This window comes from Cavia porcellus, unplaced genomic scaffold (genome assembly GCF_034190915.1).
Source record: "Cavia porcellus strain 051 isolate PalLab524CR breed Dunkin Hartley unplaced genomic scaffold, mCavPor4.1 scaffold_12, whole genome shotgun sequence".
In the NCBI taxonomy this organism is placed as follows: domain Eukaryota; kingdom Metazoa; phylum Chordata; class Mammalia; order Rodentia; family Caviidae; genus Cavia; species Cavia porcellus.
This window is the reverse complement of record NW_026947495.1, coordinates 6,025,830-6,048,186: the sequence shown is the minus strand read 5'-3', so window position 1 is coordinate 6,048,186 and position 22,357 is coordinate 6,025,830. Positions and strand designations below refer to the sequence as shown.

Sequence of the window (22,357 nt, the reverse complement as noted above, 5' to 3'; positions counted from 1 at the left end):
TATGAAAAAAGGCTGAGAAATGATGGAGATAAGGAAAGGAGGACAGGCCTTAACACATTTATTATAAATATATTCAAAGAAGAAAAAGGAAGACATGAACAAGATAAGGAATGAAGCAAAAGATACTAAAAACCAGACCACATGAAACCTCTGAAGAGGAGAAATAAAACATGTGAAATGAAAAAAGTTACTAATAGCAGATTAAATAGCAGAAGAAAAAAATCAGCAAAACTACAGAGATAGAAAGTATTCAAAATGAAAAAAAAAGAAGATGGGAAAAAACAAGAGTCAGTTTTATGTGGAAATATAACACTTGCGCTACATAGATGTATCTAGAAAGGGGAGAGGGAAGACAGAAACTGTATATGAAAAACAGCTGAAAAAGTTCCCTAGTTTGATGAAACTACAGAGCTGCAAGGCCAAGATAAATGAAAGACAGGAAAATAAACATGAAACAAGTTACATTGATACGGATCATAACCAAAATGCTGAAAAAACTGCTATAAAGGAAGAACCCCTAAAAGAAAAATAAAGGCACTGACAACAGATAGGATGGTAGCAGATTTTTTTCTTTTGTACCAGAGATTGAACTCATGACCTTGCACTTACCAAGCAAGTGCTTGACCCACTGAGCTAAATCTCTGGCCTGATAGCGCAATTCTTTTCAAGAACCCTGTAAACTATAAAACTAGTGATGGAATATCTTAAAAATACAAAAGGAATAAAAAAGGCAAACAAAAACCTTCTTCAGGCAAATAAAAACCAAGCAAATTCAACACAAGCAAATTCGCATTGTGAAAAAAGAAACAAATCAAATATAAACAAAATAATAGAGAAAAAAGTTGTATATGTGGCTGTGTAAATATATTTCATTTATTTTACTGTAGTTAAAAGATAATCTACTCACTTTTACTAAGCAGGTAAGAAATAATAAATCTCAATCTTATACAAACTCTTGCAAAAAAAATTGAGGAGTGAACATTATGCAGTATACAATCTGCATGAGGCCTGCTAATGTCCTGATAACTCAATCAGGCCAGAATAACACAAGAAAAGGAAACTACTAATGAGTGTCTCATAAATACAGTTAACAAAGGTTCTCAACAAAATACTAAGAAAGTACTATACACCAGGACCAAATGGGAGTAATCTCAGGAATGCAAAATTGTTTCACCCTATGTAAAGCATTGAATGTCATATGTTATGTTTACAGACTTCAAAACAAAACCACAATCACCCAAATAGCATCTAAACCACAATCATCCAAAACTTTATGAAAACTAACACTGTTTCATGATAACAACATGAAAGGAACTAGGAATAGGAAGAATATTCTTAAAATAAAAATAACATCTACAAAAATGCCACAGATAACACATGATGAAAGAATAAAGCAAGTGAGGGCTGGGAATTTAGCTTAGTGAGATAAGTGCTTGCCTGGCAGGCCTAAGGTTGAGAGTTTGATCTCTGGTACAAAAAAATGAATAAATAAAATAAAGCAAGTAGTACAAGACAAGTTGTACTTTCTAATTTCTATTCAAGTAGAAATTCTAGTTAGTATAGTTAGGAAAAGGGAACCAGGAGAAATTGCTGGGGTAGGAGAAAAGAGGAAGCAGAAAAGAGAGAAGAAGACAAGGAGAAGGATTGGGAAAGAGGAGGAAGAAGGAGAGGGTGGGGATGGTAGTGGAGAGAGGCATGATGGGTAGGAAGCAAGACTGGGAAAGTAACAAAAAGTATTCTGATGTATAATTGATATGATTTTATATAAAGAGAACTCTAAAAAATGCAACACATGCTATTAAAGCTGCACAGCTGCAGATACAAGGTCAATGTAGAAAATAATTCTGTATATAGTATAACTAGTTTGTAATAAATGAAGAAAACTTATAATAACATAAAAATATAAAGTACATAGAAATAAATTTAACAAATATGCAAACATTTTTAGACTAAGCACCACAAAGCATTGCTTAAGGAGAGTTTGGGTAAATTGAAAGATTTATGTAGCAGCCCTACTGATAAAGACCAGGCTCAGCAGGTTTCTGCTAGGAGGAAGGACTGCACTGACTGCTAGACTCCAGACAATGTGTATTATGGTTTTGCAGAAAGTTTTTCTGCATTTTTCTCATATCAACAGACTTTGCCTGAAACTAAAGATGACAAACTAATTAATCTGGCAGAAGAAATTTAAAGGCAGTCAAATACTGAGGCAGTGGCATGGCTATTTGCTGGTTTTGTTTTGTTTTTTTTTTTTTTAAGCCAGATTTATGTTGAGAATCAAGAGCAGAAGAATGATTTAAAATGTTGTGAGTTTGGCCAGAAGGGAAGTTCTAGTAAAGCTGCGGACTACAAAGAGAAAGCAGAGAAGTTCTTGATTGCTAAGAAACAGGATGATAGAAAAGCTGGCTTGAGGATATCATAGAAAACACCAGGATTCCACCTTTTGCAGCTTCAAAATTGCAAAAGTGAAAGACTTTACTTTGAGGAGAAAGCAACAGAGCATCATTTTACAGAATGGCAATGGTCACATCATGAACCAGAATGGTGGCAGCCTAGAGAATTTGTTCCTCAGAAATGGATACAGGTTTTCCAGTGACCGAGTCACTCAACTCCTACAGCCGAGAAAGAGGGAAGCCTGGCTACTGCTCCAGCTGGTGGGAGACCTTGGCACCGTTCATGTGCCACTGGTTTCAGGTGCATGAGAATGTAAGAGTTCTGACATTAAAAAGGCTTTCACCCCAATTTCAGAAGGCCAGAAGTGTGCCCCTGAGTGGGCAGTGTGTGAAGCTGTGAGTGTGAAGCTGAAGGCGCAGTGGAGACTCTGGAAGTCTGAAGAAGTCAAAAACATGGATGATGTGAGGAAAACTGCAAGGAGGGAAAACATCAAGCCTAAGAAAGAAGCCATGGAAGCTACAACCACCAGAAATGACATAGGGGCAGAGCTACACAAGTCCTTTGTAGGTCACATCTTGGCATAGATTGTGTAAGATGCTGCACATGGAACTACAGAACATAATGTGCCCTATTGGATTTTGGACTTGCTTTGGCCCATTCCTTTGTATCTACCTGTTTGTAACTTTTGGAATGAAAATGTTTATCTTGTGGTATTCAATGTTGGAAGTGTTTAGCTTTCTTTACACTTGTACAGGGGCTCACAGCTAAGAGTTTGCCTTAGATCTCAGAGGTTTGGGACTTGAACTTTTCAGTCCAGTGATCTTGGTTTATTAAGGTCAATCTCCTTAACGAACATAGATGCAGAAAGCTTCCATAAGGTGAACCGAGTATAGCAAATCATCAAGAAGGTTATATAATATGATCAAGTAGGATACATCTCAGGGTCAGGGATGGTGCAACTTAAACAAATCAATACATGGAATACATCATATCAGGACAGCCAATGACAAAAGCCACATGATCATCTCAATAGATGCAGAAAAATCTATTGAGAAAGTCTAACATTCATGATAAAAACTTTACAGAAAAATGGAATACATGGTCTTTATCCAATCTGATAAAAGCCATCTATGACAAATCAACAGCCAAATGATCAAAACCTGAAAACCTTAACTCAAAATAAGGAACAAGATGAGGATATTCAGTATCTCCAATCTTATTCAATATAATTGTGGAAACATTAGCCAAACAATTAGACAAGAGAAAGAAATAAAAGGAACAAGGATAGGAAAGGAAGAAGTTAAAGCATCATTATTTGCAGATGACATGTTACTTTACATAGAATACCCCAAAATTCCATCAAAAGACTTCTAGGTTTAGTAACCAAATTCAGTAACTATACAGAGTAAACACTCAAAAATCAATAGTGTTCCTGTACACAAATAGCAAATGCAGTTAGAGAGAAATTAGTGAAACTATATCTTTCACAATAACATCTACCCAAACTGAAATATTTAGGAATCAATCTAACAAAAAAGTAAAAGAATTTTACATTGAAAACTACAGTTCTCTGAAAAAGGAGATCAAAGAGGATGTCATAAAATAGAAAGTTACTGCCTATTCTTGGGTAAAAAGAACCAATATAGTAAAGATGGCCATACCCCCAAAATTGTAACACAGATTTACTGCAATCCAGATCAAAATTCCAATAGGATATCTCACAGACTTAGAGAAAACAATACTAAAATTCATTTGGAAACAGAGGAGATACAGAATAGTAAAAGTAATTTTGGGTGACAAAGGCAAGACAGGGAGTATCATAATCTTTGACCTAGAATTATACTATAAACTTACTATGATAAAAGCAGCATGGTACAAGAAAGATAGACCCAAGGATCAATCCTACAGAACTAGAGATTCAGAAACAACTCCAAACACACTCAGCCATCTTGTCTTTGATAGAGAAGCAAACACCTCCACTGTAAGAAAGATAGCCTCTTTAATAAATGGTACTAGAAAAACTGACTTTCTACATACTAAAGATTAAAACTAAACACCATGCACTAAGTTAAATTTGAAATGGGTCAGCAGCAACCATGGGCTGGGAAGAGAACCAAGAAGCCAGCCTACCTTTCCTATGAACAAATGGCAGCCATGCAAGCCTGGAAGAGAACTGGGAAGTGAGACCATTCTTCCCATCAGCTAGTGGCAGCCCCCTGGGCCAGGAAGGAACCCAAAAACTCAGCCTACCATTCTCATGAGCTAGTGTCAGCCATGGGTCAGGAAAAGAACCAAAAAGTCAGCCCACTCTTCCCATGAGCCAGTTGGCATGCAGGCTAGTACACAAGAAGAGACCCCTCACACACACACACACACACACACACACACACACACACACACACTGCGGAGGCAACTGACTGATTCAGCGGAACACAAGCTGGGATGACAGCAACTGATGAACGAAGACAACTTAATGCTTGTATTGATTGATTGACTTTGCAAGCCGGGGACTAATAGTCTGAGCATCTGTTTAGAGGATGCCAATATGCAATATAGCAACTATGGGGGAATTCTTCTGTTTTGTTTTTGAAATCCAATATTGATCTCCCTGTTTTGTTTTGTTCTGTTTTACAGTTTTGTTTTATTCCCTCAAAAAATAAAGTGGAAATGGATCAAAGATCTAAATACTAAAACAGAAACACTGCTCAAATATAGAATAGGTAGAACTTTTGAAGGCATAGTTGCAGGCAAAGAGTTTATGAGCAAAATCTTCATCATGTAGGAAATATCACAAAGAATCAACACCTGAGATCTCATCTTATTAAAAAGCAATAAAGAGACAATTCACAGTGTGGGGAAAAATTTTGCAAGCTGTTAGTAAGACAAAGGATTAATATCTAGAATATCTAAAGAACTTAAAAAATCAAACCACCCACATTAAACACCCAATCCAAAAATAGGCACATGAGATGAACACACATTTCTCAGATGAAGAATCACAAACAGCAAATAAATACATTAAAAAATGTTCAACATTGATGATCATTTGAGAACTGGAAATTAAGACAATGCTGAGATTTTCACCCCAAAAGAATGGCTACCTTAAAGAAATCAACTAATAACAAAAGCTGATGGAGCTGTGGGGAAATAGGAACCCTTCTCCATTGTTGGTATGAGTGCAAACTGGTGCAATTCCATAGAAAGCACTGTGGAGATTTTTCAAAAAACTAAAACTAGAGGATCTATTTGACCCAGCTACCCCTCTTCTTGGTATCTTCCCAAAAGAATTAAATGCATCTTACCACAGCAACATATGCACACCCACATTTACAGAAGCACAGTTTGGTATAGCTAAATCTTGAAAACAATCCAAACGTCCATCAACTGATGAATGGGTAAAGATGTAGTTTTTTTTATACAGAGATGGAGTTTTCTATACTACTGTGCCACAAGGATAAGCCTGAGACATTTCTAGGTAAATTGATGCACTTTGAGATCATATTAAGTGAAATAGATCACACACATGTCTGGTGTGAGAAATTGGAAGTGTAAATAGGGACCAAAGAATATAATAGAGCCAGTTCAATGGGAAGAACAAGGTGAAGAAGAGAGGGGAAGGGGAGGAAGGAAGGGACAAGGAAAGTAGAGGATAGAAGGAAAACTGGAAAAAAGTTTTCGTAAATGAGGTGGGGAAAAGGAGTTGAGGGAAGTGGAAGGAAATGAGAAAAAAGAGGAAGCAAAATTCATTATGATAAATAATTATGTATATCTAGCAAGATATGTCATATGTATGTATCAAAAAAAATTATGCTGGAACAAATGAGTATCCATATATACAAGAATGAATTTTGTCATCTAATTCATATCATATACAAAAATTAAAATAAATCAGAGATCTAAAGCTAAGTGATAATGCTATCAAACACAGTGGAATGCATAGGAGCAAATCTTAATAACTTTTTATTAACATAGTAGTTTAGATATAAAACAAAAGCATAAAGAAAATAGATTGTCTGCCTGCACCCTCAGTTCTGGAAACTGTGTGGCTGAAGGTGAGTGTCCCCACACCATCCCGAGCCCTAGGAGTCTAAGACCTTTGCTCCCACCAGCCAAGGAACTTCAGGACACTTGACTATCTCAGCAGGTCTTGGGCCTGCCTGCACCAACTTTCCAGCTTCCTGCCATGCTTGGCTGGCTCCGGGGATCATGGGCCTGCCTGTGCCCTCAATTCTGGAAACTGAGCAGCCAGAGGTGGGTGTTGCTGCACCATCCTGAGCCCCAGGAGTTTAAGATCTTTGCTTCCACAGGATAAGGAACTTCACAGCTTCCTGTTACACTCAACTGGCTGCACAGGTCTTGGGCCTGCCTGCCCCAACCTCAGTGATCCTCTCTAAATCCGGGGAACTGGAAGGGTACAGTTCAAGGAAGCTGAAGGCAAAGAAGAGGATTTCCAACAGGCCCAGGGGAAGCCTTGGAATAACACTTGAAACATGGAAATATAGGAAAATGACAAAACAAAAGACCAAAATGCAGTCTCAAAACTCAAGCCCATCCCAAGAAACCTCAGGAACTATGTACATAGAAGAAAATATATGCCATACACCTGAAATTCCTCAAACAATAGGAAGTGAAATAAAGAAGTGACTCCAGGAAGCTTTAAAGGAATACAAACTAGAAAAAATCTCCAAAGTAAAAGAAGAAATGATAAAAGAAATGAAAGAGATGCTGACCATATCTAAAGAAGACACAGTTAAAAAATTGGAGGAAGTAAACAAAAAGAGAGAATCCCTGAATGAACAATATAAGAAACAAACAGAATACATGAAACAGATTTAAAGAGATATACAAGAAATCAAAAATTCCATTGAAAGTTGTGAAAACCAACTCAAACAAAGTGAAGATAGAATTTCAGACCTCAAAGACAAGATTGCAGCTAGTGAACAGGGAAGGAAAGATCTTTTAAAAATAACAAGGAATCACAAAATAACCATTCAACAGCTACAAGATGATGCAAAGAAAAACAACATAGGCATAAATGAAAAAGAAGGGGACAACACAAAGGTTATCAAGAAGATATTTAGAGAAGTAATTGCTGACAATTTCCCAAACATGAGAATGGAAACTGATATCAGGATCACTGAAGCATACAGAACTCCAAATAGCCATATCCAAAATAAAACCATACCCAGACATATAATAATCACCATCCCAGAAATCCAACATAAGAATAGAATATTAAAAGCTGTCAGAGAGAAAAGACAGATCACCTATAAAGCAAAACCTATCAGAATCACAGACTTCTCAGCACAAATAATAAAGTCAAGAAGAGCATCAAGTGAAGTATTTCAGATCCTAAAGGAAAATGATTTCAAACCTAGACTGATGTACCCTGCAAAAATGTCCTTCAAAATCGATGGAGAAATAAGATATTTCCATGACAAAGAACAGCTGAAGAACTTCATGATCACCAGGTCCACTCTACAAAGAATACTGAAAGACAGTTTAGATACACATAGGAAAAATCCACTAGGCAAAGTAGACAAACTGAACAGAAAGATAAAGATGCGACAGCAGAAAGATAACATGTCAACAATAAGCCAATATATAACATAACGATTAATGTAAATGGTCTCAATGCCGCAATTAAAAGAAACAGATTGGCAGAATGGAGCAAGAAACAACATCCAGCCATATGCTGTCTACAAAAAAACCATCTAACCCAAAAGGATATTCACAGACTGAAAGTCAAAGGATAGAAAACAATACTTCATGCAACATGAGCATAAAAAAGGTAGGGGTAGCTATTATGTTTGCAGGCAATGTGCACTTCATACCAAGAATAATCAGAAGAGATAAAGAAGGTCATTACATACTAGTTAGGGGAAAAATTCAAGGGGAAGAGATAACAATTTTAAATATATATGCCCAAAATTCCAGAGCACCCAGTTATACAAAGCAAGTATTAATAGAAAGGAAAAACCAAATTAGCAATAACACAATTATAACAGGAGACCTTAACACACCATTGACACTGAGGGATGGATCAACCAGACAGAAAATCAGCAAAGAAATAACAAAACAGAATCACACCTGTGAACAAATGGACTTGATAGACATACACAGAGTGTTCCATCCAACAATATCTGAGTACACATTCTTCTCTGCTGTACATGGGACATTCTCTAAAACAGACCATATACTAACCCACAGAACATACTTAAATAAATGCAAAAAAGTTGAAATTATTCCATGGACATTATTAGATCATAGTGCCATGAAATTAGAAATTAATGATAAAAGAAACTCAAAAATTCCATAAACACATGGAAACTGAATAACACACTCTTGAGCAATCAGTGGGTCACAGGGGAACTTAAAGAAGAAATTAAACAATACCTACAAGCAAACAAAAATACAAATACAACTTACCAGAATTTGTGAGGAGCTATAAAATCTATCCTTAGAGGAAAATGTATTGCACTGAGTTTCCACATTAGGAAAACAGAACAAATACAAATAACTAACCTAATGCTACACCTCAAACATCTAGAAAAAGAAGAGCAAGTCAAGCCCAAAGCCAAAAGAAGGGAGGAAATTACAAAAATCAGAGCAGAAATTAATGCAATAGAGAGTAAGAAAACAATCCAAAGAATCAATGAATCAAAGTTGGTTCTTTGAAAGAATAAAAAAAATTGCTAAGCCCCTAGACAACCTTATTTTAAAAAGAGAAGAAAAAGCTCAAATTCATGCAATAAGGAATGAAAAAGATGAAATTGCTACAGACTCTAGAAATACAGATCATCAATACCTATTTGGAAAACCTCTACTCTCATAGGTTTGATAACACAGGAGAAATAGACAGATTCCTAGAAACATATGATGTACCAAAGCTAGGTGAAGAAGATGTAAAACTGATGAATAACCCAAATTTTATTAATGAAATTGAAAATGTAATTAAATTCCTACCTAGAAAGCAGAGCCCAAGCCCAGACAGATTAGCTGCAGAATTCTACAAGAAATACACAGAAGACTTAATGCCGACACTCCTCAAAGTCTTAAATGAAATCAAAAGGGAAGCAATTCTTCCTAAGTCATTCACAATCCCTGACTTGAAGTTATACTTCAAATCAACTGTAGTAAAATCAACACATACTGGAATAAAAATAGAGCTGAAGATCAATGGAATAGATTAGAAGATATAACCACAACTACAAACACACTCAACTACCTTATCTTTGATACAGGGGTCAAACATGTTCACCGGAAGAATGACAGTCTCTTTAATAAATGGTGTTAGAAAAACTGGCTCTCCATAAGCTGAAAACTAAAATTAGACCCATGCCTGTCACCATGTACTAAATTAAAATCTAAATGGATCAAAATCTGAATATTAAAACAGAAACACTAAATCTATTGGAAGGCAAATTGGGTAAAAACCTTGAAGATATAGGGGTAGGTAGGGAATTAAACCGCATGGGAAATACTTCCCAGAATCAATAACTGGGATCACATCTTATTGAAAAGTTTCTGCATGTCAAAAGAAATCTTCAGCATAGTGAAAAATAAACCCACAAACTGGGAAAAAATCTTAGTGAACTGTCCCTCCAACAAAGGACTTGTGTATAAAACATATGAAGAATTTTAAACAATCAGATCCCCAAAATTCAATCCAAAAATGGGCATCTGAGATGAATACACAATTCTCAGATGAAGAAATACAAATGGCAAATAAATATATGTTCATCATCATTACTCATTAGAGAAATGCAAATTAAACAACACTGAGATTCCATCTCACTCCCAAAAGAATGGCCAGGAGCAAGAAAACTACCAACAACAAAAACTGGAGAAGCCGTGGGGAAAAAGGAACTCTCCGGCTCTGTTGGTAGGAGTGTAGATTGGTGCAACCATTGCAGAGGTCAGTCTGGAGATTTCTCAGAAAGCTGGGATTGGAAGTTCCATTTGTTCCAGCTATTGCATTTCTAGGCATATTCCCAAATGAACTGAAAACGTCGTAACACAGTGATATATGTGCACCTATGTTTATAGCAGCACAATTTGTAATAGCAAGATATTGGAAACAACCTAAGTGACCATCAACTGAGGAATGGATTAAAAAAGTGGTATTTTTACACACTTGAGTACTACTCAGCTATAAATAATGATCACATTGAGATATTGATAAATAAGTGAGTGGACACAGCTTGAGACCATACTCATAAGCAAAATAAATGAAACTCATATGTATAAATACCAAATAGTTTTCCTAGTGTAAGAAATAGTAAGAATACATAAAAGTATGTGGCAGTCATGATTCCCCATTATATTGCTTTAAAGCCTTATAATGTTTGCATTCATTAGTTGGAATGGTTTCCTTCTGAGTTGTTTGATTTTATTGTCTATGATTGTATGAACAGCTATTTTGAAAACAAGACATTATAATAGCCAGTGCTGATTTAATATCATCTTGTTTTGAAGTCTCGCCAAGCTTTTGTTCTTCTGTCTCCATCGGTTTTATCATGTTGTATATTATTGGATTTTATTAGATGTGATAGTATAAAAAATTTTTTATGGACAAGGAGATAATATAGTAACCATTGTTCATTTTATGTTAGTTGGTTCTGAATACACTGTAATACTTTCATTCTCTTGAATGGTTTTATACTGTCTTGTTATGTTTGATACTATAGTGTATGAAGGTATACTCAAATATTTCAAGGCAAGAGACACTATGGTAGCTACTGTTATGTCAGGTTGTCTTGTGTTGAAACACTATGTTGCTTAAATTTTCTCTTCTGATCTGTTTTGTTATGTTCTCTTTTATTTTAATCTTTTTAAAATAAAAAAGAAAATAGATTGTAATTCATCAAAAAAATTTAAAAATATGCTTACAGAATGGGTAATGTAATTGTTAATCATATAGTTATAAGGGATGTATATTGAAAGAATTTTTATAAATTAATAATAAAAAGTACAACCCAAAATAGCTCAATTAAAAATGACCAATACTTGAGAGGGTGACCCAGGAGGACTGTCACAGGTTCCAGGTCAATCTGGGCTACCGAATGAATTCAAGGTCAGACTGAGTTGCATAGCAAGATTGTTTCTCACAAAAAGTAGCCAAATGGTCTGAACAGATGTTTGTTCAGAAAAGATGCACAACTGGACAAATAAGCACATGAAAACCAGAACCACAATGAGTGGTTTTGCTAATGGACAGTGTACAACAGCAAGTGTTGACAAGTATGGAGAATACTTGCAATCTCTTGTGCACTGTGTTTGGGAATATAAAATGATGTAGCCACTGTAAGAAATGTCAACATAGAATTGTCATACACCCAGCAATTCCACCTTTTGTGCATACTCAACTGAGTAGAGATGCAAACAGATATTTATAAACACAGACAGGCAGCATTGTACACAATAGCTAAAAGGATGAAACAACTCAAATTTCCATCAACAAGATGAGTTCTTAAACAAAATATGACACATACAATAGCATACTATTCAGCTTTAAAAAGAATAACATTACAATACCTGGGTTAACCTTGAAAACATTATATTAAGTGAAATAAATCAGAGATAAAAGGATAACAATTACATGATTCTATTTATAGGATGTTTCTAGAACAGACAACTAATATAGGCAAAAAATAGAATAGTGGTGATCAGAATTTGGCAGTTGTTTAAATGTTAGTGCTGTTTAAACTCTGAGTAGTTTGTATTTGGAATGATATACAAGTTCTAGAAATAGATAATGGTGATGGTTGCAAACAATGTGATGTACTTGCTGAACTATACTGAAATGGTTAAAAGGCAAATTCATGTGTATTTCAACTTAATTTTTAAAAGACACACATTGAAATATTATTTCACATTCGTTCTAGTATGGCTATTAAAAAAACAACAAATGATGATGTGAAAAAATTGAAATCATCACACATTCCTGATGGGAATGTCAAATGATGTAGCTATTATGGAAAATGGTTATTATTTCCTAAAGTGTTAAAAATAGTTCCTATATGATCCAGCAATTCTTCTGCTCAGTAGTACTTAAAAACAAATGAGAATTTATGTCTCAAAGACTAAAATATGAATGTTCATAACAGTATTATTCATAACAGCCCAACCTCGCAAATAACTCAAAGTCTGTAAGTTACTTAATGCATAAGTAAAATGTGGTGCATCCATTCAAAGGAATATTAGACAGCAATAAAAGGAAATGCAGTATTAATGTATGTTACAATATCATGACACTTAAAAACATGCTGTGTGAAAGATGCTGTCATAAAAGACACATGTTGTATGACGCCATTGATATGAACTGTCCACAGCAGGCAAATCTGTAAAGACCAGAAATATATTGGGAGTTGCCTAGGGGCAAAGTGGTTGGAAAATGGAAAGTGACTGGTAATTAAATGATGAAAATGTTCAAAGTTTCTTGGGGATGGTGTTAACTCAAGAATATACTAAAAAGTATTGAATTATATGCTTTAAATGTGTGGATTTTATTTCAATAAAGCTGTTTTTTAAAGACAATTAAGAGGACTCTAGAAAGATAGCAGAATATGGGGGCTGAGGATTTAGCTCAGCGGCATAAGCGCCTGCCTTGAAAGCAGGCAGTCATGAGTTCAATCCCTGGTACCGATAAAAATGAAAAAAAGACACACACACACACAAAAGATAGCAGAACAGTAAGCAACAGAGACAATAGCCTTTCTGAAAGTCACCATTCAGATGCTGGAATATATCAACATGAGGAAGATAAGGAGGAAAGTGGGTGCCCTGGACCCAAGAAGAATCTGAAATGCAAATTGAAGCCCCTAGAGAGGGGGGCGGGGAGAAACTTCAACGAAGAAGCAGGTAGTTGGTAGCACTTTTTCCCTGAGACTGGACTCACTGCATGAGATGCACAGTTCAAACCTGCAGAAGCAATCACAGTGACAACAGTGTTGGCTGTTGACTCCAGAAGTCTCTGCAGTGAGACATGGAAGTGGAGAAGAGCAGTGGGCATGGAAGGGAGCAACAGACATGAAGGACTGCCCTGACTGGTGGTGAATGCAGGGTTGTGTTGGGAGAAAACAACTGGCCTGGAGCCATCGTGGAGATGGGCAGCTGAAGATTGGAACTCAAAGCTGTAGCTCACTTCCTCTAGTGGCTACCAGCAGGGCTCAGCCTTGAAAGATGATCTGAAGGTGAGCCAAATGTGACTGACTGATCTCTACCGGAAAGCGCAGGCTTACTGAGAGTACGCATTGCCCCACCAAAGCCACTGCCAGCGTGCTGTGATAGATCAACATAGATCAGCACTTTGTCTTCATAAGTTGTCTTCCAGTGAAAGCAGAGACAAAACTGGACCAACCTGGAAGTAGGCTTTTTTTTTTTTTCTGTCTTCTCCCTTCTCTCATTCACATTTGTCTGTGATTTTTAGTTTTTTCTCTTTTCTTTCTTTCTCATGCATTGTTTGATCTTATTTTTATGTAAGTGTAAACATGGTTTCTGGCCTCCCTGTGGCTCTGTTCTGTTTTTTACATCTCTTCCTTTGCTGTCCCTCCAGTCTTCTATACCAACCTCCCAAAATTAGCACAAACTCCCTTGGTCCTCCTTACTTCTAATCTCTTCCCCTTTTCTCAATTCTCTATTTTCTATTTAAACTATATTAAAATTTAACTCCTGAGTGCAAAATTGACATATGAATTGACATATCATTACATACTGCATATATTTTTCTGGTTTGTTTTAGATGTTGTATAACAAAAATCTAGTTTATACAGTTAATTGGTAAATTAAGGGTTATCTCAGCCTGGCATTTTGTAGGCTGTTTGATACTATTGATCTCAGTATAACCAAAATTTACATAATTGTTCTGAACAGCTGTTGGTCCTGGTATTCCATGACCAACACTGACTAATGTTCACAGGAAGTACTGTGGCACCATGCCAAAGAACTAAGGACTGGGCCAAACAAGCAACAACTTCCCATCTCCATCAAACTGAAAAGGTAAGATCTTCCAACAGACTCAAAGCCCAAAACCCAGCTGTACCTGGAAGATAGCTCAGAGAAATAGTCATCACTAAGAATCTTAAATATGAACAATAAAGCAACCCAACATAGGCAGTTTACAAGCATCACCCCAGGAATGAAACTTCAAAAAGGAAAGAAAGAAAAGAGAATGAGAAGACAAAAAAAATGTAACCAGACATTGAGTTCACCAAAGGCAATTCCAGGGGGCAGTGAGGTGACACAATCAGAAAGCCTCCCACCGGGTAACAATGAAGCAATTGAATGATGTTCAGGAAAAAAATGAAACCAGAAATAATCTCTCAGATAACTACAGAGATGATATACAAAGTAAAGACCATGCTTAATGACACTACCGCAGACACAGGCAAAAAAAAAAAAAAAAAAAGCTCAGATGTTATGGATTAAAAACTGGTGAGCAACTTAATGCCAGTGAAATTAAATCATCATGCTGCTGAGCATATATGTTTCACCTGAGGAAAGTTGCCAGCATAAATAGAGATATAGAGAAGTAGATGCATTGAGGTGCATTGAGGCGTTAAGACATTGTGGGTTCTCCTACGTGTTGTTTGAGTCATTGGTTCTCCTGGAGAAGCTTTGGTTCTCACATTGAGCATTGTTTCCTGGCTCCAGAGGGGAAGATATGTGCTGCTTGGTCTCCAGGATGAACTTGTCACACTGGCTTCCTGCATGTACTCGACTGTGCTTGTTGTCGGAGGAGCTTGGGGCCTCTGTGTCACTGAAGATGGCTGTGGTGCTCTTCAGGACAGCCCTGGCCTTTGTTGTGAGTGTGACTTCTAGGCCTCAGTGTAGAACCCTCAACCTATCAGCACAGCTCCTTCACCCTGCTGACATAGACTTTCTAGCTTCCACTGCTACCTACTTGGAAATCTTATATTCTAACAAGATGGAAAACACAAAAGAAATGGACAGATTCCTAGATACATATGAATTACCAAAGTTGAATCAAGAAGATATAAACATCCTAAATATATGAATTCAATTGATGAAATTGTAGATGAAATTGAAAACCTATCAACAAAGAAAAGCCAGGCCCTTATGGAGTCACTGCTGAATTCTACAAGAAATCTAGAGAAAAATCTAACACTACTACTTCTCAATATATATATATATATATTTTTGGTCTTTTTGAGACATCATCTAACTATGCAGTTCAGGCTGGCCTTGAGCTCTCTTTGTAGCCCAGGCTGGTCTCAAACTCACAACGATCCTTCTGCTTCCGCCTCTTGGTGCTGAGATTGATTTCAGGTGTACACTATCAAAGTCTTTAATGAAATTGAAAGGGAAACAATATTTCCAAATTTATTCCTGGACACAAGCATTACCCTGTTACCAAAAACAAAAAAGGATTAACCTAAAAAAGGAAATTGCAGACCAATCTGCCTAATGAACATAGAAGCAAAAATCCTTAATAAGATACTGGCAAACAGAATGCAGCAAATAATTAAAAAGATTGCACACCATGATCAAGTGGGATTCATCCTAGGGATACAGGGATGGTTCACATATGTAAATCAATAAATGTAATATACCATATTAACTGAGCCAAGGTAAAAAATCAGTCATCTCAATAGATACAGAAAAAACTTCTGACAAAGTCCATTCATAATAAAAAAAAAAATCCTACAGAAATTGGAATAGATGGTCTTTATCTCAATCTGATAAAAGTTATCTATGATAAACTAACAGCCATCATAGTAAACAGACAAAAACTGAAAGCTTTCACTGTAAAATTGGGAACAAGACAAGGATTTCCACTGTCTCCACTCTTCTTCAAAGTATTCTTGGAAACTCTAGACACAGAAATTAGATGAGAAAGAAATAAAAGATAGCAAAGGAAGAAGTTAAACTATTGTTATTTTCAGATGATATAATACTCTACTTAAAAGATACCAAAAACTCCACTAAGAACTGGCATATTTAATAAGAAAATTCAGTAACGTAGCTGAATACAAAGTCAACACTCAACAGTCAATAGCCTTCCTGTACATGAATAACAAACTCACTGAGAGAGAAATTGGGGAAATAACACCTTTTACAATAACACCCCAAAACATGAAATACCTAGGAATGAATTTAACAAAGGATGTAAAAGACCTAAGAGGATATTAGAAAATTAGAGATATTAGAGATAACCCATAGTCTTGGGTAGGAGAAACCTATATAGTTAAAATGGCTTCTAAAATTGTTATAACAGCTTTAATGCAATCCCAATCAAAATTCTAATAACTTAGCTCACAGAATTAGAGAAAATAACCCTAAAATTCATCTGGAACCAGAAGACACCTAGTATAGCAAAGGCAATCCTGGGCAACAAAGGCAAGACAGGGGACATTACTATTCCTGACTTGAAATTATACTATAAAGCTACTGTGATAAAAAAAAAAAAAAAGTCTGGTACTGGAAAAAAAAACAGATGAGAAGACCAGTAGAACAGATTAGAAGATGAACAAACAACTGCAGACACACTAAGCCACCTTATCTTTGACAAAGGTGCTAAACACATTCACTAGAGTAAAGATAGCCTCTTTGATAAATGGAGCTGGAAAAACCGGCTCTGCATCTGTTGAATATTAAACTTGGATCCATATCTTTGACCATGCACTAAAGATGGAATGGATCAAAGATCTGAATATTAAAACAGACCAATTTACTGGAAGTAAATTATAGAGTAGGTAAAACTCTTGAAGAAATAGGTATAGGTAAAGACTTTATGAACAAAACCCCAATTGCACAGGCACTATCACAAATAATCGACAACTGGGATCTCACCCGACTGAAAAGCTTTTGCACAGCAAGAGAAACCACCAACAGAGTGAACAGACAACCCACAATGTGGGAGAAAATGTTTGCCAGCTATACCTCGGACAAAGGATTACTATTGAGAGCATATAAAGAACTCAAAAAAATCAGTGCTTCCAGATTTAAAGAAACAGTCCAGACATGGACAGCTGAGATGCATACACACTTCTCAGATAAAGAAATTCAAACAGCAAATAAATATGTGAAAGTGTTCAACATCATTGGTCACAAGAGATATTCAAATTCAAAAGACACTGAGATTCTACCTTACCTCAGTAAGAATGACTATTATTAAGAAATCAAGTGGTAACAAACGCTGGAGAGGTATGGGGAAAAAAGAACCCTTCTCCACTGTTGGTGGGAGTGTAGACTGGTGTAACCACTGTGGAAATTAGTGTGAAGATTCCTCAAAAATCTACAATTAGCCACAGATTTAATTCAGTGACCTAAGCCCCTGCCTGGCAAGTGGAAGGTCATGAGTTCAATCCCTGGTACCAAACAAGCAAAAAAAACAAAACACAACAGGATAACTAGGATTAAAGGTCACATTGACAGCTATTCCTCTTCCGAGTATCTTCCTAAAAGAATTAAAAACATTATACCACAGCAATATATGTGAACACACATTTATAAGCAGCACAATTTGCATAGCTACGTCTTGGAAACAACAACCTAATGCCCAGCAACTGAGGAATGGGTAAAAAAGATACGGTATTTTTATACAGTGGAGAACTACTCAGCTATAAAGGATAAACTGGAGACTTTTATAGATAATGGCTGCAACTTGAGACCATACTCATTAGTGAAATAAATCAGACACATGTCTAAATACAGTATTGTCTCACTGGTGTGAGAAACTGAAAGAAACTATACACATAAAAGATAATTAAGATAGTTATACTACTGATTTCTCTGAGCTCATGGAAGAGAAAGGTTTGTGCTAGTATTGTTCAGATGATTAAACGCAGATGTCTTGTACTCTGAGTAACCAATGTAAGATAACAATAAGCAATGTATATGCTATTGTTATCCCCAATTGTTGTATTTTGAAATTTTGTTTTTCTCTTTAAAAGACAATAAAAAGTAAAAATAATAGTGTGTATGGGGTGTATTTCAATTGAGAATGATCTAATAGGTTACAAGTTCATAAGAACTTTGAAGAAAACCAGGGAAGTAGGAGAAGTGTAGGTGTGGTGAGAGTCTGAGAGCTAGGAGGCTCCTGGAAGGTCTCATAGAGGACGTAAAGACCAGAAGGAGCCAGTAGCAGGAGCCATGGGGAGTAAGGTCCCAAGCAAAGGGCAAGACTCAAGCCTTGAAATAGGGTGCTCACTGGCAGTGCTGAGGACTAGCAGACACCAGCATGGTTACAGGGAAGTCGGAGATGGAAAGGTTACAGAGAGGGGTAACCAGTCGGTAGGGCTTTATGCACTGCAGTGCATCTTGCATATGAACCCCAGCAAGGAGGCAGGGAATAAGCCCCATTAACAAAAGGAAAAAGATTGAGGCAAAATTCAAGAGGAATAGTGGTTTCCCACAGAACCACAGTGACACCACTCTGGGAACTGAGCTTTCAGGTCTTAAGGTCAGGGAGGAGATAGCGAGATTCCTTCTCCCTCCTCAGCACCAGCCACAGCATGGAGGAGGGCACCTACCCGCCCATTCTCTGTCTCTCCACATGCCATCAGAATCACCTAGGGGAGGCGGCAACGGGGGTTAGAGAAAACAGGGCCAAGGGCAGACTGGAAATTGTGCCCCCTCTCTCCCCCAAATCTGACCTTGACCCTAAACTCCCAGACCAGGCGCCAGAAGTCTATCAAGGTATGCGGCAGGGGTCCTTGTGTGGCGATGTAGGCCTGGCTTCCGTCTGCGCCCTGAGAAAGACCCACTGACTATAAAGATTCCACCGCCCACTCTTCGCGCCCCAGTCCTCCCCTTCCCTGACCACTGGCCTGACCCGAATGAAATTGCCATTGATGTAGTCACCATGTCCCTCCTCCTGAAGCAGGGAGAGAATCGCTCGTGTCTGATCATCTGCCAGCAGGTAAAGTGAGAGATTTAGAGTTTGGGGTGAAAAGGGCGTGAAAACTGGCCGGAGAAAGCACAGGGGCGGTGCGCTGGGCGCGTGCACAGAGACGCGTGCTTCTTCTGAGCCTGTGACTCACAGGGCACCACGTCTTTGTAGCGGTTCTTCCCCACATTCTTGGAGACACTGCCAGCCTCTGTGGAGCACACGTTGTCAGTCTTCCAGGCGTCAAAGCAGGCACGGATATCCTAGAGAGAGGCAAAGTGAGCAAGCAGGCACCGAGTAAGAGTCTAGGACACTGAGAGTGCGAAACACACATTCCAGGAGGTCAGAGCAGATTCCCACAGCGCACAGCTGATCCGCACTTGGGCTCTGTGCTACGGGTGTGGAACCATCGCACGACCCCACAGAAGCAAGCACCATTCCTGACGTGCTCCCTGCTCGGGCAGAAGGTGGTTGGAACACGAGATTAGGAGATCTGCCAAAGGTTCCATCCAGTAAGCATCGGAATGAAAGTAGACCCGAGACCTGTTAGTACCTGTCCCCTACACTCTGAATTCTTGCTACATTGTATTGTAAACAATAATTAAACAAGGGCTGAGAGTGCAGCTCAGTGGTAGTGTGTGTGGTGTATTATTTATATAACAAAACAAATGACAGCGATATGTAATACACGGAGTTAAAACGTGTAACCCATTACTGCTGTAACAAGACAGCGCAGGTACTTTGTTACTGGAAGGCGATTCATGATGACCGAAGTCCATTACTGTCGTCATCAGGAAGTCACAACCACAGAGATCATCAAGAAGACCTGTCAAGGAGCCATCCTGTGCGGGTCGCAGTTCCAAGCCCTTCACTGCTGTCCACGCGATCTTTGGAACCTCCGCAGACGCTGGCACGTTTGCGCACCGCCTTCCTTCTGAGAAACCCCGGACCAGTGCGCAAGGCGCTGACCGCGCGGCAGAGGGCGCGCTCCATCTGACATTCCCAATAGGGGTCCAGTGCCAGTCAGAGACCAAATCTTCACATCCTGCTTGGTACTCCTGCAGCTCTGGACATCTTATTTATAAGTTGTATATTTCACACTTATTATGGATTTATAATTTATAAGTTACAATATTTCATGTGTACATTTAGTTTTATATTGCGGCTGGGGATTTAGCTCAGCGGCATAAGCGCCTGCCTTGCAAGCAGGCGGTCGTGAGTTCGATCCCCGGTACCGATAAAAAGTTTAAAAAAAAAAAAAAACTTTTAGTCTACATTTAGTTTTATATTTATCTGTGCTATTTTATGATTGTGAGCTTACAGAACAACCATAGCTTTTTAATTTATATGCTACCATATTGTTTTATTTAGTCTTTTGGGTAAGTTGTCATTTAAAATCACATTTATCTCGGGAAGCTGGGCAGAAAGAGTGTTACAAGGTCGAGACCAGCCTGGGCTACCAAATGAACTCAAGGCCACCCTGAACTGCATAACTGAAAGAGACCCTGTCTCAAAAAGACAAAACAATAAACAAAATAAAATCACATTTATGTTTCTATAGTAATATCATATTTCTGAAATATTTTATACATAGTTTACATATGTGAATAGCATGTTTCTATATTTGGTACATGTGTCATTAAATTATAATTATTTCGTTACCTGTAGGATGCTGCGCCTTGGAGCTACACTAGCATTCATTGGGTTTAGCTTGTACTACTACTGCAATGCCTAGAATCTTTGTAAGTGGTGACAATGACATCTACGAAGTGTGTGCCAATGCCTTTTTACACCCCCCCCCCATGCGCGTACACTCGGGCTAGTTGGGTCATTAACTTTTTTTTTTTTTTTGTACCGGGAATTGAACTCACTACCTCACATTGATCAGGCAAGTGCTAGAATAGGTGAGACTAAATCCCCTGCCCAATTTTTTTGGGAAACTGAGGCCAGGCGGGGTTGTAAACCGCCCCGAGTCACAGTCTGAGTGCTGACCCGAAGCCGTCCTTACCCTGGCATTGCAGGCTCACGGGTCCTCTCTTCCCTGCGTCCGGCCCCGTTTCTGGGAACGCAGGGTCTCCTAGGTCGCCCGGGGCCAAGAGGACTTGTCCTTGCTTACCCCCACCCCCTGTCCCAGCTGCGCCCTTCTGCCGGCAAAGGGTCGTCCCGGGGCTCCCGAAGACCCTTCAGCCGGCGGGATTTGTCCCTCGAGGGCCCTGCCGGCTGAGGGGAGGACAAGACCGCGCAAGAGAGGACGTGAAGTGCGGGGATGGGGCGGGAGAGGGGCCCTAGGGCGGGGAAACCGAGGACAAGCAGGGAAGCGGGCAGCGTCCGGTCGCGCCAAGGGAAAGGACCCGGCCCGCCGGGTCACTCACGCTGAACTCGCGAGCCAGAGCCATCCCCTCCGGGCCGCCACGCGCCTCCAGCCGCTCCAAAAAGCTGCGCGCCGCGTCCAGGCCACGGGCCATGGCGCAGCGCTGAGCCGTCCAGGTGCGAGGACGTCGAGAACGCGGCGGGGGCGAATGCGCTCAGGCCGGCCTTCCCGGACACGATGAGGCCACAGGCTCCCGGCCAGTCGCGTCGGAGCTCGTCTGGCCCGGCCCACAGCCGGCTCCGGGCCGCAAGGGCTCCGCAGAGCTGCGTCTCAACAGACAAGCAAATCGGGCGCGGGTGCTTCCTTGTTCTCTTGGTTTTGTTTCGCGATGCTGTGCCTTGTTGGTTGAACCCGCAAAGTCCCCCATCCAACGTCCCAACCCCCAACGTCTTGCATCCTCTCGGACCCGCCCCCGATCCGGCCAGTGCCAGCGCCCGGCGGACCTCCCAGGGAGTAATCCGCCTGGGGTGGATTACTGTGCCCCTCGCTGGCCAACCTTGGCCAGCTCGCGTGAACTCAGGCAGTGCACAGCAGTCCGAGGGCTCCTTCTGCCCCGGGACCTCTCCTTAGGGTGTCCCGCGCTCTGCGCTGCAGCTGGATCAGAGGAGAGTCCCAGGAGAGGTTAGCGGAGAGAGAAAAAGAGTGCTACTCTGCCACTCCTTGCTTTGTAAAGACAGAGCAGATGCCGAAGCATCTGCATCTGTGCGTTTCCTAAAGTCGTCTTTTTTTCGGGATTAACT

At 39.1% G+C, this 22,357-nt stretch overlaps 1 protein-coding gene across 3 annotated transcripts in view; it reads right to left on the bottom strand.

Moving 5' to 3' along the window:
• Ptpn18 (protein tyrosine phosphatase non-receptor type 18) overlaps positions 1–21,975 on the bottom strand; it is a 68,282-nt gene extending 46,307 nt beyond the window's left edge. The window contains exons 1-5 of one of the 3 annotated variants that reach the window (XM_063258768.1): positions 21,619–21,975; positions 19,401–19,509; positions 19,193–19,269; positions 19,014–19,109; positions 18,891–18,929 (exon numbers count right to left, since the gene is read on the bottom strand). In XM_063258768.1, the coding sequence (XP_063114838.1) occupies positions 18,891–18,929; positions 19,014–19,109; positions 19,193–19,269; positions 19,401–19,509; positions 21,619–21,711 (414 nt within the window). In that variant the 5' untranslated portion in view covers positions 21,712–21,975. The remainder of the gene's footprint in view (positions 1–18,890; positions 18,930–19,013; positions 19,110–19,192; positions 19,270–19,400; positions 19,510–21,618) is intronic. The other 2 variants (XM_063258769.1, XM_003478770.5) reach the window with 2 other exon arrangements.
• Positions 21,976–22,357: the final 382 nt, after the last annotated feature.